This window comes from Vulpes lagopus, chromosome 24 (assembly GCF_018345385.1).
Source record: "Vulpes lagopus strain Blue_001 chromosome 24, ASM1834538v1, whole genome shotgun sequence".
Taxonomy (NCBI): domain Eukaryota; kingdom Metazoa; phylum Chordata; class Mammalia; order Carnivora; family Canidae; genus Vulpes; species Vulpes lagopus.
The window spans coordinates 6,015,529-6,028,984 of record NC_054847.1 but is presented as its reverse complement, the minus strand read 5'-3'; the positions used below and the strand labels follow the sequence as shown (position 1 = coordinate 6,028,984).

The 13,456-nt window shown below is 37.7% G+C and overlaps 1 protein-coding gene across 3 annotated transcripts in view; it reads left to right on the top strand.

The window, feature by feature from the left end:
- CNTNAP5 (contactin associated protein family member 5) overlaps positions 1-13,456 on the top strand; it is a 792,545-nt gene that overhangs the window by 166,072 nt on the left and 613,017 nt on the right. For all 3 annotated transcript variants that reach the window (XM_041739874.1, XM_041739876.1, XM_041739875.1), the window contains exon 2: positions 11,337-11,441. In XM_041739874.1, coding sequence (XP_041595808.1) covers positions 11,337-11,441 — 105 coding nt within the window. The remainder of the gene's footprint in view (positions 1-11,336; positions 11,442-13,456) is intronic.

Below are 13,456 nucleotides of genomic sequence, written 5' to 3'. Positions count from 1 at the left end.
CTGTATTTACACAGTCAAGCTCCCCTTCATATTTACTGTTTTTCAAGCCGTGCTTTTGTTATCAGCAGAATTAGGTGGGAGAGATGTTTGAGGCTAGAACAAGTACTTTGGAGAGAAAATGTGTTTGTATTTCCAGCTAATTACTTGTGTGTTGTTCATAACTGTGCTTCTCACCTGTTAGATGGTCACCTATATAGCTGTCCTACTCACCTGAGACATCTTTTTTCCCCCAAAGATCAACTAAAGAAGGATTTTGGAAATCACACACATATAAAAATAGTAATGATGATCTCATGAAAATTATCTTTAAGGAGTCAGTTTTGATTTCATTCCCCTATATGACTTGGGGAAAGTCTTTACTGTTGTCCAGACATTTCCCATTTTAGAAAGCTGCCTTGTCCCTGCTCAGATTTCTAATCTGGATTTAAGACTCTCCTTCATTTATCTAAGATTCTACTCAACAAGTAATTATTGAACAACTGATCTGTGATCATCACTTTGAAAGGCAATGAGAATAGGAAGTAAGACATAGTCCCAGTTCTTAAAGAGCTTGATGCCTCATGTAAAACAATATCATCAAAATAAAAGCACGTCGCCATTCTAGGTCCTCCTACTGAGGCTGAGTACAAGACATAAAAGGCCCCAAAGAAGGAAGTCGGCCTGAAGAGATCAGACATGCTCTGGGAGCACTTGCAGGAAACAGAAGTTGATGAGTGGGCAAGAGGAAGGTGATATAGAGGTTATTTAGGACACAGTCAAATATAGAAGGCCACAGAGGTACAGGACAGCATGTACAGAAAGCTGTTGAGAAATTGGCAATTTTGAGCACAGACTGAGAAATAAGAAACACTAGAAGATAAAATAACCAACAGTCTGATTATGAATGGATATAGAGAGGCAAGGAACTAGAATTGTATTCTGAAAGCATGGGAGAACTATCTCAGGTCAATGTGATGTTTCTTTTTTTTTTTTTTTTTTTACTGAATATAGTACTCACTGCTCACTTCTCTCTTTGGACGATTAAGAACTTACCAGTCTATAACATTATATGACTTTCCATATTATTTGTAAGCTTCCAGGTCTTTAGAATAACAAAATAGTCATTGAGACCAGAAACCTTGAAGTTATCCTTTATTCTTCCCTCCCTTTCAATGCACCACGCAATGATGATTCTTATATACCTCAATTTCCTTACCCTTTCTCCATTCCAGTTGCCATTGCTTTAGTTAAGGCACTTATTATTTCTCTTTACTATTTCCATAGGCCTTGATTGGTTCTCTCTGCCTTTTACCCTCCTACTGTACATCCTTCCTTACCCCAGACATGCACACACAGACATGCCCCATTCTCTATGTTAAAGCCAGAACAAACTTCACAAGATACAAATTGGTGAGACTCTTTCACCCAGAGCAGTGTTTCTTGGCTTTTTAAGCTTCTGATCTAAAAACACAAACATATCAGGCCCATGTTTTTAATATGTCTATTTTAAAAAAATAAATCAAATGTAAGGTCTAGAAAGAAAACCACGTATTTTCTACAACCTTGTTCTTTGTAATGTCATCTAAGATCTGTGCCTTGTGTTCCTCTTAAGACTCACCAGTATAATGAACCAGGCAGCATGATGCCTGGCACATTATGCTTAAGAACTATTATTGAATACAAGAAAAAAAAAGTGATAAAACTTAGAAAGTGTGCTGGGTTTAGTCTTGGAGCATGTAAGTAATGCATAAACAGAATAGCTCTTGGTACAGAATTATCTTAAGAGCCCTAAAGTGCTGATAAAGAAACAGTGTTAAAACCATCTGGATGTGAAAAGTCTAAAATATGTAATAAACTGTACAAGAAGTGTCATTTTTCAAATGCAGTGACTGCAACTGGAGATGGTGAGCTTGAATCTAGTGAAGAAAGGGGACAGCAAATGAAGGGAATGAATGTGTATCCAGTCATGTGCCAACCACTGGGTTAAATATTTTACATGAATTGTCTCTTTTTGTTCTCATAACAAGCCTGTGTACACTTATTATCCCCATTATACATAGAGAAGACTGAGATTAAATGACATCCCAAAGGACATATAATTAGTAAGCTGCAGAGTCAGGATCTGAATTCAGACTGGGCTGGACTCCAATGTCTGGGTTCTTTCCAAATATACTACAGTCTCCAACTGGTCCAGAAAGAACACACACACACACGCACACACACACATACACACAGAGCCAGATTATGATCTTGAAAGACCACTGCTTCTGTCTCTGGGCTGTCATTATTTTTTTTTTTTTATCTACAAAGACCAATAAAGATCAATATTTGTTCACATTATCAGTACATGTTTATCCCATCCACTCATAAATGGTTGGCATTGACCTCACTGGGTTGTGCTGTCAGCCAGCTGGCCAGTTTCCAATCCAAACCTATCTTTTTAATCAGGCCTTTTCCCTCAATTCCAAAGAGTAGATTGATGACACACAGAGATGTTAGTGTTTCCTTTAGAAATTCTGTGCCTATGCCCATTAAAGATGAAGAGGGTTTTACAAATGTCTAAGGATTGATTGATCTGCACTTTAAAATCGGGGTTTCTGGAGTAACCAGAATTTTTATTGTAATTTAGAACTACTCGATGCAGGATCACGAGTAGCTATTGGAAGTTTAGCTTCACTGTATTCAAAGAAAGAATAGATACCTACTGAAATAGACACAGCTCTAGAAAAGAAATTCTCAGCTCTGATGAGCACTAAATTGGCATAACGCTGTCTTTATAATTCTTCACTTGCTTCCATTTATTCATCTTAATATTCCATACATAATCCCTTAAAGTGCTCTTAAAAGTAAAAAGAGATCATCTGTATTTTTAATTTTTTTAAACCTGTGATCTTTGTGTGTGTGTGTGTGTGTGTGTGTGTGTGTGTGTGTGTGTGTGTGTGTGTGTGTGTTGTGTTCTGTGTAATGTTGATGGGTGTGTTCTATGTGGAGGGTTGATAGGTGGGGATGGGAAGAAAGTATCAGGAGTGTATAGAAATAAAATTGAATTTAGAATTGTTTTAATAGGTAAATTTTTACCTATTAATTTTTTTCAAAGTTTGGATTTTCTTTATATTTGCTATTAAAACCCTCCAAATAATCTAGTCACCACTCTCAGCTTATATCCAGAAATTTCTAATACTTTTTAGCTGTAAATCTCACCTTTTTTACCATTCAATATTTCATATCTTCTAGCTAAAACAGTTCACTATGAAGGAACATTCATAATCCTACAGGTTTAATAATTTTAGTATATTCGACTTTAGACACTACCAGTAATGCTTTTAGGGGTTGTGTTTTTTGGTCTCTGACCAAAGCTGATCTCAGCAATAGGCACGTTACTCCTGAATCTGATGATTGGACCTCAGTTTCTAGTTCTCTGACCAGCCTGTGTCCCTATCAGTGACACCCTGGCCTTATGCTCAGTCTATTATGTGCTCACAACCCTCTCTTTGTTCCTTCATCTTCATGATGCCACCAATGGAAACCAAATTTAAGGCTGACATACTAGTAGAGCCTGGTGAGAACAGAGGTTTAGAAATGACGATTGAACGAGGATAGACACAAGTGGTAAACTGAGAAGACAGTTGCAAAAATTATAACATGGTATTCAAAAAAATCTGATAGGAAAAAAAATCTGATAGGATCAAGTAGTAGACAAGTGAGAAGAAAAAAAAACGAATGCAAATCTGAGAGGTCTTTCTTTTTTTTTCAGATTTTATTTGAGAGAGAGAGAGACAGAGAGCAAGAGAGTGAGCTCAAGTTGGGGGGAGGGCAGAGGGAGAGGGAGAAGCAGGCTCCCCGCTGAACAGAAAGCCTGACTCTGACTCTGGACTAGATCCTCAGACCCTGGGATCATGGCCTGAGATGAAGACAGATGCTTAACCAACTGAGCCACCCAGGCACCTCCTAAGAAATCTTTCAACTGTTTAGAGCAAATATTTATTGAACATATATATAGTCCTGGACACTAAATGCTAGAGTAAAATAATATCCTCTTTTAACAAGATGTTTTGTATGCCTTACATTGCCCCACAATTAGTATGTATAACATATGCCTCACACACAAGGGATTTAGGAAACATTTGTTCCATTAGATTAAATCATTAATAAACCATATTTAAGGTTAAAGTGGAAAATTAAAACAGTTGAGAATCCAGTATTCCTAACATGAGAATTAAAAAAAAAATCTGGGGGTGAAAAAGAGTAAAATGAAAGGAAAAGTAACTTAGAAAAGCATGTTTCAAGGTGCATTTTGAGTTTGGGCTAATTATGGAACATTCATGTAAGGATGAAAAAATCCAAGAAGGGCTCACCTCATATAAGACAGTCAAATGGAAGACTCACTAGAGCCCATCTAGGAGGCATTCCTGATGTCATTTTAGGAATTGGAAGCCACTTTTCAGATAGGTGATATGCAAGGAATCACACCGACCTGGGTTCAAAGCCCAGTATAGACAGTGACTAGAGTGTGAAATGGACGAAAGCCCTTGTATCTTCCTCAGCCATACAGTACGAAGGATGGTTTCCCTCTTGATAGGCCTCAGTGACTGCCAACAACCTAGACAGACACTGTGCCGCCGGCTGCCACTGCTGCCTTGCTGTCATACTTATTATGCTTGATTATGACGTAGTCCTAGCAAGCCACCTACAAGTGAAGGACAGTACCTCCAAATCAAATCTAACATAAAAAATGAGTAGAATTGTTTTTAAATCTAGGAAAATATCCTAGAGTGCTCGTCAATCCCTAGACAGCACTAGCCTCTCTTCTAGAAGCTCGTGCAGCCTACTGCATCCCATCCATCACCAATCACTAGTGCTGTGCAGCCAGTGGTGTGCCCATCTTCACCATGTTTGAGGAATTTGCTATCATTGTCTTTACTATCTTTATTTTTTATTTTATTTTTTTTAATTTTTATTTATTTATGATAGTAACACAGAGAGAGAGAGAAAGAGAGAGGCAGAGACACAGGCAGAGGGAGAAGCAGGCTCCATGCACCGGGAGCCCAATGTGGGACTCGATCCCGGGTCTCCAGGATCGCACCCTGGGCCAAAGGCAGGTGCCAAACCGCTGCACCACCCAGGGATCCCATCTTTACTATCTTTAAAGTCTTATGGACACTCAGAAGTCTAGAATGTGCCCAGTTATGGTTTGTTGATTGAACAAATGAGCAATATCCCCTGCCATTTACAATTGAGGAATCTGAAATACAGAAAGGTAAAATGAGAGCATGTTCACAGTGAAGGTAAAAGAGCCTGGGGTTCCTGGTTCCCAGGTCAAAGGGCTTTTGCATGGAATTGTTCATAAACATAAGGAGCTTCTTAAAAATATAGAGAGAGATTATCTTTCAACCCAAAGTAAATACTTGGTTTCTTGAACTCAGGGTCTGTGTCTTGGACTTTAATTTTATCTTCCTATAGCAAAGAATACAACCGTGGGTATTCAGCAAGCAGAGACTGCATTAAGTTGGAGATGAATGTCAGGACAGAGAAGGTTTAACCTTCTTTTCATGACTCATTTTAGAGAGTCATGTTTTTTGATCTGTTCATTATGGGGTAATTTATATTTTAGGATTTCACGGTGGAAAAGAGGAACAGGGTCAGATTCAAGAGTAATATTAGAATATTTATTTTTGTTGTTTACTAAGTGAAATTATAGGTAACAAGGGGAAAAAAAATAAAGGAAGCTAAAAGCATGAGTTGTCACTTCTAAGCACCGTTGTAGGCACTACACAAAATGCATGCTTTATGTCTCTTAAACAAAGTAGGCCATTAAGTGTGCAATGCTAAGAGGAATTTTATCTCACCTATAAATACAAGTGAATCTTTTAAGTTCCAAATCCCCATATACAGACAATTTACTGTGGTAATCAAGACGATACTCACAATTTAACTTCAGGGCCATCTGTTACTGGAGTGGTATTTTAATAATAATGTATAAAAATATATGTTGGCAACAAAAAATGTTACTTAAAGTAGAATCATCTTAAAGAGTCAATGATAATTTCTGAAAAGCTATGTAAATATCATATTTACTCAGAACTCTCTCTTGTGCCTTTACCTTTTAATTAATGTGATAGGAGACCTTTAATATGTAGCTGTTCATATACATTGAGGAACAAATTATCCCCACTTCTTCAGACTGGAAATATCAAATAAAATGCTTGACTTGAGGAGCCACACAAATATTCATAAGGAAACAAGTCACTTTTCTTTATCTCTTCTTACTTTTTTAAATCCTCCCTTTATTGTTCTCTTTTTGATGCTGAAGGAAGACATAAGAAGGCAAGAAAAAATAGAGAAGAAATTCAAGTTCTTTTGAAAATCATAGGCTATTCTGCACTGGTTTTCTGTTATCCGGGAGATGCAATCGTGCCCTTCTTTTTGCATAAGAAAAGTTATTTGTTAAAACAAAAATAATATAATTATGATTACTGGACTTCTGCAGAGGTAGCAGGTCACCCCTGGGAAAGGGGAAATCTGAGCTTTGGTCCAGGCTAGTCCATCAGTGACTGAATAATCCTGAGCAGACTCCCTGAATCCTGATGTCCTCATTTGTAAAGTAAAGGGCTTGAATTTCACTATTTCAAAAGTTCCTTGGGTTCCGGTATCCTCTTACTTTATGAACGTAGGGCTTAGTCATTTGCAAATAAGAATGGGGTTGTTCAGCAGTTACTGATTGGAAAGAGCTGAGTTACTTTCCATCACACTCATAGGCATGGATTTTCACCAGCCTGGGAATGGGGTGGGGTAGGGAGTGGACTTTATGTTATAAAGGAAAATTAGTAGATATGGCAATAAAGTTATCTGCTGAGGAAAAATGGAAAATTAGTAGATTATACATGAGTAAGAATTTGCATTATTAGATAGCTTTTAAACTTTATCTTTTTTTGCAAAAAAAATATCTTATTTTTTTTAAAGATTTGTCTACTTATTTTAAACAGAAAGACAGCATGAGCACAAGCAGGGCAGAGGTAGAGATGGAGAGAGAGAGAATCTCAAGCTGACTTGGTGCTGAGCCTGGAGCCCAATGTGAGGCTCAATCTGAACAACCCTGATATCACTACCTGAGCCAAAACCAAGAGTCTGACTGACACTTAACTGATTGAACCACCCAGGCACCCCGTAAAAAATCTTTTAAAGACAAGCCCCATCTATTTAAAATGCATTCATCAAGTGTGGAAAATGATATTCTGGTAAAATCATGAAAGCCTATCTCGGGTTGTATATGTCCCCTTGAAAGCCTAGTGTTAGTCCCTTGGTATGTTCCCCTCCAAACATCTCTCAGCCCACCTGAGTTTCTTCATCCTTTCCTCTTTCTTCATGTAAATAGAGATAAACATCCACCACAGTTTTGGAGGAACCAACTGATGGGTTTAGTGTTGTGCAGACACACTGTCAGAAGGCAGAGATGTGAGTGGTGCCTAAAATGCGATGACAACATGGGTTTGCTTATTTAAAGCCTGCAGGAATGGTGGAGCAGATGGTGCTTTGTTTCTTTCCTTCCCAGCCATGTGTTTGGTGTGATGTTGGCCCAGTCTCTGCAAGGTGGCTGGTCCACAGAGGGGGAGGACTGCCCCATGCAATATTGTCCTCACTCTCCAGTGATTCTTTACCCCTTCGTTTCCCCACCATTTCATATTCTCCCTCTCATCTGGCCCTTGGTAAACCTTTAGGGCAATAGAGCTACTGGTGACATCAATTACTGAGCAAGTATTGTGATATGTCATAAAGTTCAAGAAATGAAAATATTGAAATGGTTGGTCCCAATTACGGCAAATATTACAGACGATTCATATAGTGCTCTGTGTTTTCATTCTGTTCTTTATCCTTTAAAGGGGGTTTTCCTGCATATTTTTCCATATATTCTCATTCTTTTTTTTAAATTTTTATTTATTTATGATAGTCACAGAGAGAGAGAGAGAGAGGCAGAGACACAGGCAGAGGGAGAAGCAGGCTCCATGCAGGGAGCTGGATGTGGGATTCGATCCCGGGTCTCCAGGATCGCGCCCTGGGCCAAAGGCAGGAGCCAAACCGCTGCGCCACCCAGGGATCCCTATTCTCATTCTTTTTAAAAATGATTCTGTGGCTGAATATGTCAGAGATGACTCTCTTGATTTTTCAGACAATGAAGATACTATTTAGTGCATCTGAATGTATTACCTGGAGTCATTGGGCAATAGAAAAAAATAATCTAGAATGAAGAGCTCCTAGCTCTAGGCTTCCTGATACTTTCCACAGTCCCAGACTGTCCCAAATCATGAATTATAATATGTATAAGCTGTTCTAATTTATGCTAGATCATTCTTCTTCTGCCTTAAGAATAGGACACATGTCTAAAAATAATACACACTTTTGGATTTAGAATGGTTATATGGACAAATTCTTTTTTTTAAGATTTTATTTATTTATTCATGAGACACAGAGAAAGAGAAAGAGAGAGAGAGGAAGAGGGAGAAGGAGAGGGAGAGGCAGAGACACAGGCAGAGGGAGAAGCAGGCTACCCACAAGGAGCCGGATGTGGGACTCGATTCTGGACTCAAGGATCATGCCTTGAGCCAAAGGCAGATGCTCAACCGCTGAGACACCCAGGCATCCCTATATGGACAAATCTTAATTCCCAATGACCAAGATTAATTTGATTAGAAGCCTGGTCTATTCTCAATTTAGATGACAGAAGACGGAGAGAGAGCCCGGAGCTCTGTACTGGCTGGGGAGGAGAGGTCTTTCATCCTTTATGATTTGAGATTTTCCCATTATTATCACTTTTAGGGAAAGAACAAAAGTTCAGCCACATTCCCTAAAAGCCACTATTGCAATGCACAGGGCCCATGACAAGAGGAGTCCTGCACAATCTCCTCTCACGGATCTTCTTTTTAGCACAGATTGTTTTTGATGGGTTTACTAATTTCCAAAGTGGAAATATTGACTCCACAAGTGGAGATACAAGGAAGGTACAATTCAGAAGAGAAATGGCCAGTGAGAAAATGGCAGTTGGTATTGAGGCCAAGAGAGTCTGGAGCCTGACCTCTCCGTGAAGCCAGCACCTTCCGAAAGGGGAGACTGCATAGGGCTAGATGAGATGGACCAGATCACTTTCCTGGATGTCTGTTTAAGTGGATCCCCATTGTACTGGCTGGGATGTAACCTTGGTGAAATTCTCCTAAACTTTCTCATGAGATTGATTGATTGTTTGACTCTTTCCATTTTTCAATGATCTCAGTGCTCCGTGAGATCTGAGACTCAATTTACTCAACTCTACCCTTAGTGCTTGTCCAAGGTCAAACATCAAGTATGTCCTTATAAATATTTTTTGGACTGAATTAAACTGAAACACTTAGGCCCCTTTTATTGTTACTTTAGAGGAAAAATAGGATTAGGGGCCCAAAGCTCACACATGTCATTAACAGCATTTAAAAAAAAAAAAAAAACTTCAATTTGCTTGTGGAAGTGGATGTCAGAAGGGTTGTGAGCTATCAGGGAGTAGTGGGAGATGTGCTTTCTGAAACTGGAGGATGATTGTCACTACAGTCGCAGACAGGAGTGGCTCATAGCATAGCTGTGAAATCTCATAGTGTGTGGTGTTTGATGTGGGTATGTACAAGTACGATGTATTTCCACTCCACTGAGTTCTGTTTTCTGTATTCACCTAATGTTGCCTAATGATGAGTATAAACAAATGGAATATTTGCATCATATAAAAATTATTTGCTAATGGATAAATAGAGTAACCAATCTGTGTTTCCAAATAAATGCACTGCAAATATGTATGCACCTCCCCTCACCTGCATCTTAGGACTGGAATAAAGGAACCTTGAACTCTCCTTCCTATTTGCAGAATGACCAAAACTGCAGAGGTGTCCTTGCTGTGATTTTTATGTCATTCCTCCTTTAGTGAGAATCTGGCTCTGTTTTGTTTTTGTCAAGTACCTCAAAATATTTTTCAAACATTTGTGTTTGGGGAAAAACTCAAAATATACTTTGCCAGTTGATTTTTTTTTAACACATTTAACAAACAAAAATTTAATCCTTATGTTTCTCATTAATTTTCCTGGAGTTAGATGAAATAGTCCCCTCAGAATTTTCTGGATAAACAAACAACCTCCTATCCAATGTACATTAAAAAAATCAGACCCATTTTCCTTGAGAGCCTTTAATACATGAAGTTTACCTTCAAACTGAATGACATAGAATTATGTTTGAATGAGATATATCTAGATTTTGTGACATCATTTTGCAAAGTCCTGAAAGGTCAATTGTAAACTTAATGGAAAAATAGAAAAAAAAAAAACATGTTGGTACTGTGGTGTGAACTAATTCCTCCCTCCCTCTTTCCCTCCCTACCTCTCTTCTTTCCTTCCTTCCTTCCTTCCTTCCTTCCTTCCTTCCTTCCTTCCTTCCATCACCATCCATTTCTTTCAACAAACCTTTATTGAAGGCTTATTATGTATCAGATTATTTGCTAAAGTCCGACAAAGAGTGTGCCACTTAGTGTAAGATGCAAACAAACAAATGACTAATGATCACAGAACATTTAGATGACCAGTTTGCTATGTGAAGTGCAGGGTCCTCTGCGTGAGATTCCATGCTCAATCTGGAGGAACAGGTCCGTGTTGTCAAGACCACATTTCTCCCCATGACCCCATTCTGTTCCACATTTGAACAGCATCAAAGAAACCTTAGAGAGCATACCTGTTACATTAGGGAAGACTGGAAGGGCTGCTTCTAAATATCAGATTCAAAATTGTACAAGATCAGGGACTATACTCCCTTACTTTGTGGAATAGACATTAATTATTAGAATTAGTTTTTCATTTTCAAAAGATTTTCATACAACTAGGAGTGAGGCCATCTAAATAATTCTGTCCATCTAGATACCCTATGGCAGGAGTCCCAGGAACTGAAGATGGAAGAGCAGGTAAACAATTGTAGCCGCCCTTCAACAATCTCACTTCTTCTAAAATAGGTTCAACAGCCATAACTTGAGACTTTGCTCAAGTAACTGATTAAAGGAACAGATGATAGTTAGACATCTGAGTTAGACAAATCAGTGAGATTTCTAGCCACGCCGTTTTCTAGTGTTGTGACCTTGGACAAACTTCGTAACATCTCTGAATGTCAGTGTCTCCAACTGTGAAAGACATTTATACCTGTCATTCAGGACTGGGAGGAGTAAATGAAATAGCACATGGAAACAAGTGCTACTAGCCTTGTTCTGAGCAATAGTTAATAAATAATGGTGATTAATGCCTGATTCCTCTCTTTACAAGCTATCTCTTACTAATAATATTTACTGTCTTTCTCTCTTATCGTTACAGACAACTGTGATGACCCGTTGGCGTCCCTGCTCTCTCCGATGGCTTTTTCCAGTTCCTCAGACCTCACGGGTACTCACAGCCCAGCTCAACTCAACCGAAGAGTTGGTAAGTAAGGTGACTAAAACTCTAAAAGCAGTGCTGAATAAGCACACTGTGGGGAAATGGAAGAAAAAAAATACCTCCCTTCCCTGGGCTCATGTCCAAGAGCATCGTTCAGAAGAAGAATGGGAAGAGGGGGGTTAAAATGGAATTAAACCATGTTTCCCTGTGCGTAATGGATATTCAAAGTGTGCTGGTCCTTGTCTCCCCAACCTATACTATTCTCTAATTATTATGAAAGGCCTTTGTGAAAATAAGTTTTTTTAATTGCTTTCTTTTTATATTTCATGTATCTAACAAGAACATGTTTATAATAAACATGATTTAAATCTACCAAGATTTTTCCTTCAATAACTTCAATTTTTACAATCTTATATTATTTAAGAATACATAGTACTGTTAAGTAAAAGTAAGAATATGCAAATAATATGTAAGCCCACCAGCTAGTGATAGCTGTGGTTAAATATTGAGTGTATACCTTTACAACATGTGATGGAAATAAGATGGAAATAAACTGACCTCTTTTGTGAAATGTCTTCAAAAAATATAATGTTGAGTATTTAGGTAGATATATTTTTTGTCAGATTTGGTTGACTTTTATGATGTGTAGATATACACATATATGTGTAGTTGTGTAATTGAAGTTTTTAATTTTTAGAGATGGTTAAAGTTTATTTTTTAATTTTTAAAGATTATTAAATATCTAATTATATTTGTAAATGTATACATCAAGTGAACATTATAAACTATTTTTTCAAGTTGAGAAAAAAATGTGTATGCAACTTCAAGAAGTACACTGATCTGTTAGAGTTCATATTAATTATTCCTGACTATATATTCTCATTGATAATATGAGACCCATCATATTAGGAAGTTTTCCAATACTGGCATATCTTTACATTATGGAATAAGTTTTAATTGATCATTGAGTTATGGATATAAAGTGCAGAATGATTTAACTTGTTGACATTTTATTTTATAATTATAGATCTCCATTAATCATGAGAGAGATTTGCAATTTTTATTTGTATATTTGGTATTTGTTTTGTACTATATGTCACAGGTTATATTGTATTACAATGGGATCAGTAATTTAAGTTAGCAAGTTGTATGTTTTTTTTTTTAAGAAAGGAGTTTAAGAATGCTATAGGAGACTCTTAACTATAGGAAACAAACTGAAGTTTGCTGGAGGCAAGGTGGGTGATGCAAGGGGTAACAGGTGATGGACATTCAGAGGATACATGATGAAATGAGCATTGGATGTTATATGCAACTGATGAATCACTAAATTCTACTCCTAAAATCAATAATGCACCATATGTTAATTAAATTGAATTTAAATAAAAAATACAAAATAAATTTAAAAAGAATGCTATTCCAAAGGAAAAAGAATGACCACTCAAAGACCTAGCAGGAAAATATTAATAACAATTGTGTACTAACACTATCTTTTTGCTGCATACCCTGTTCCAAGAATGTTATAGATTATTTCACCTATATTAAGGTATTTCATCTTCAGAAAGATAGATACTATGAGTATTATTACCTTTAAACTTCAGATAGGGTTCCTGAGGCTCAGGAAAATACCGTAACTTGCTTAAAATCACACAGCTATGAAGGGGAAATGCTTTGACTCAAGTCATCCAAACCCCAAGTTTTGCTCCCTAATCACCACGTGAGCAAACTGATTCACTAACACAGATTTTAAAAGCCCATATTAGAAAAAGACTTGGAAACGTACCAACCAGAGCTCAAATGCTGCTTATGGCATTTACTTGCAAGCTCTGTGAGGATCACAAGCACCTATCTGCTCTTGAGCTCAGTTCCTTATCTGTCAAGTGGACCAGTAATGCCTGACTTGACACATTATGTGCAGCTGAGGAAGATTTCACATCCAAAAGATACTTCTCACTGCAGGGTAGAGAGCTGGACCAGAGCAGGGAGATTCACTTGCCATTTCTGGAAGAAACACAGGTTGGAAGATTTTAATATGAGTCTTGGATGGGTCATCCAGAGCAGAG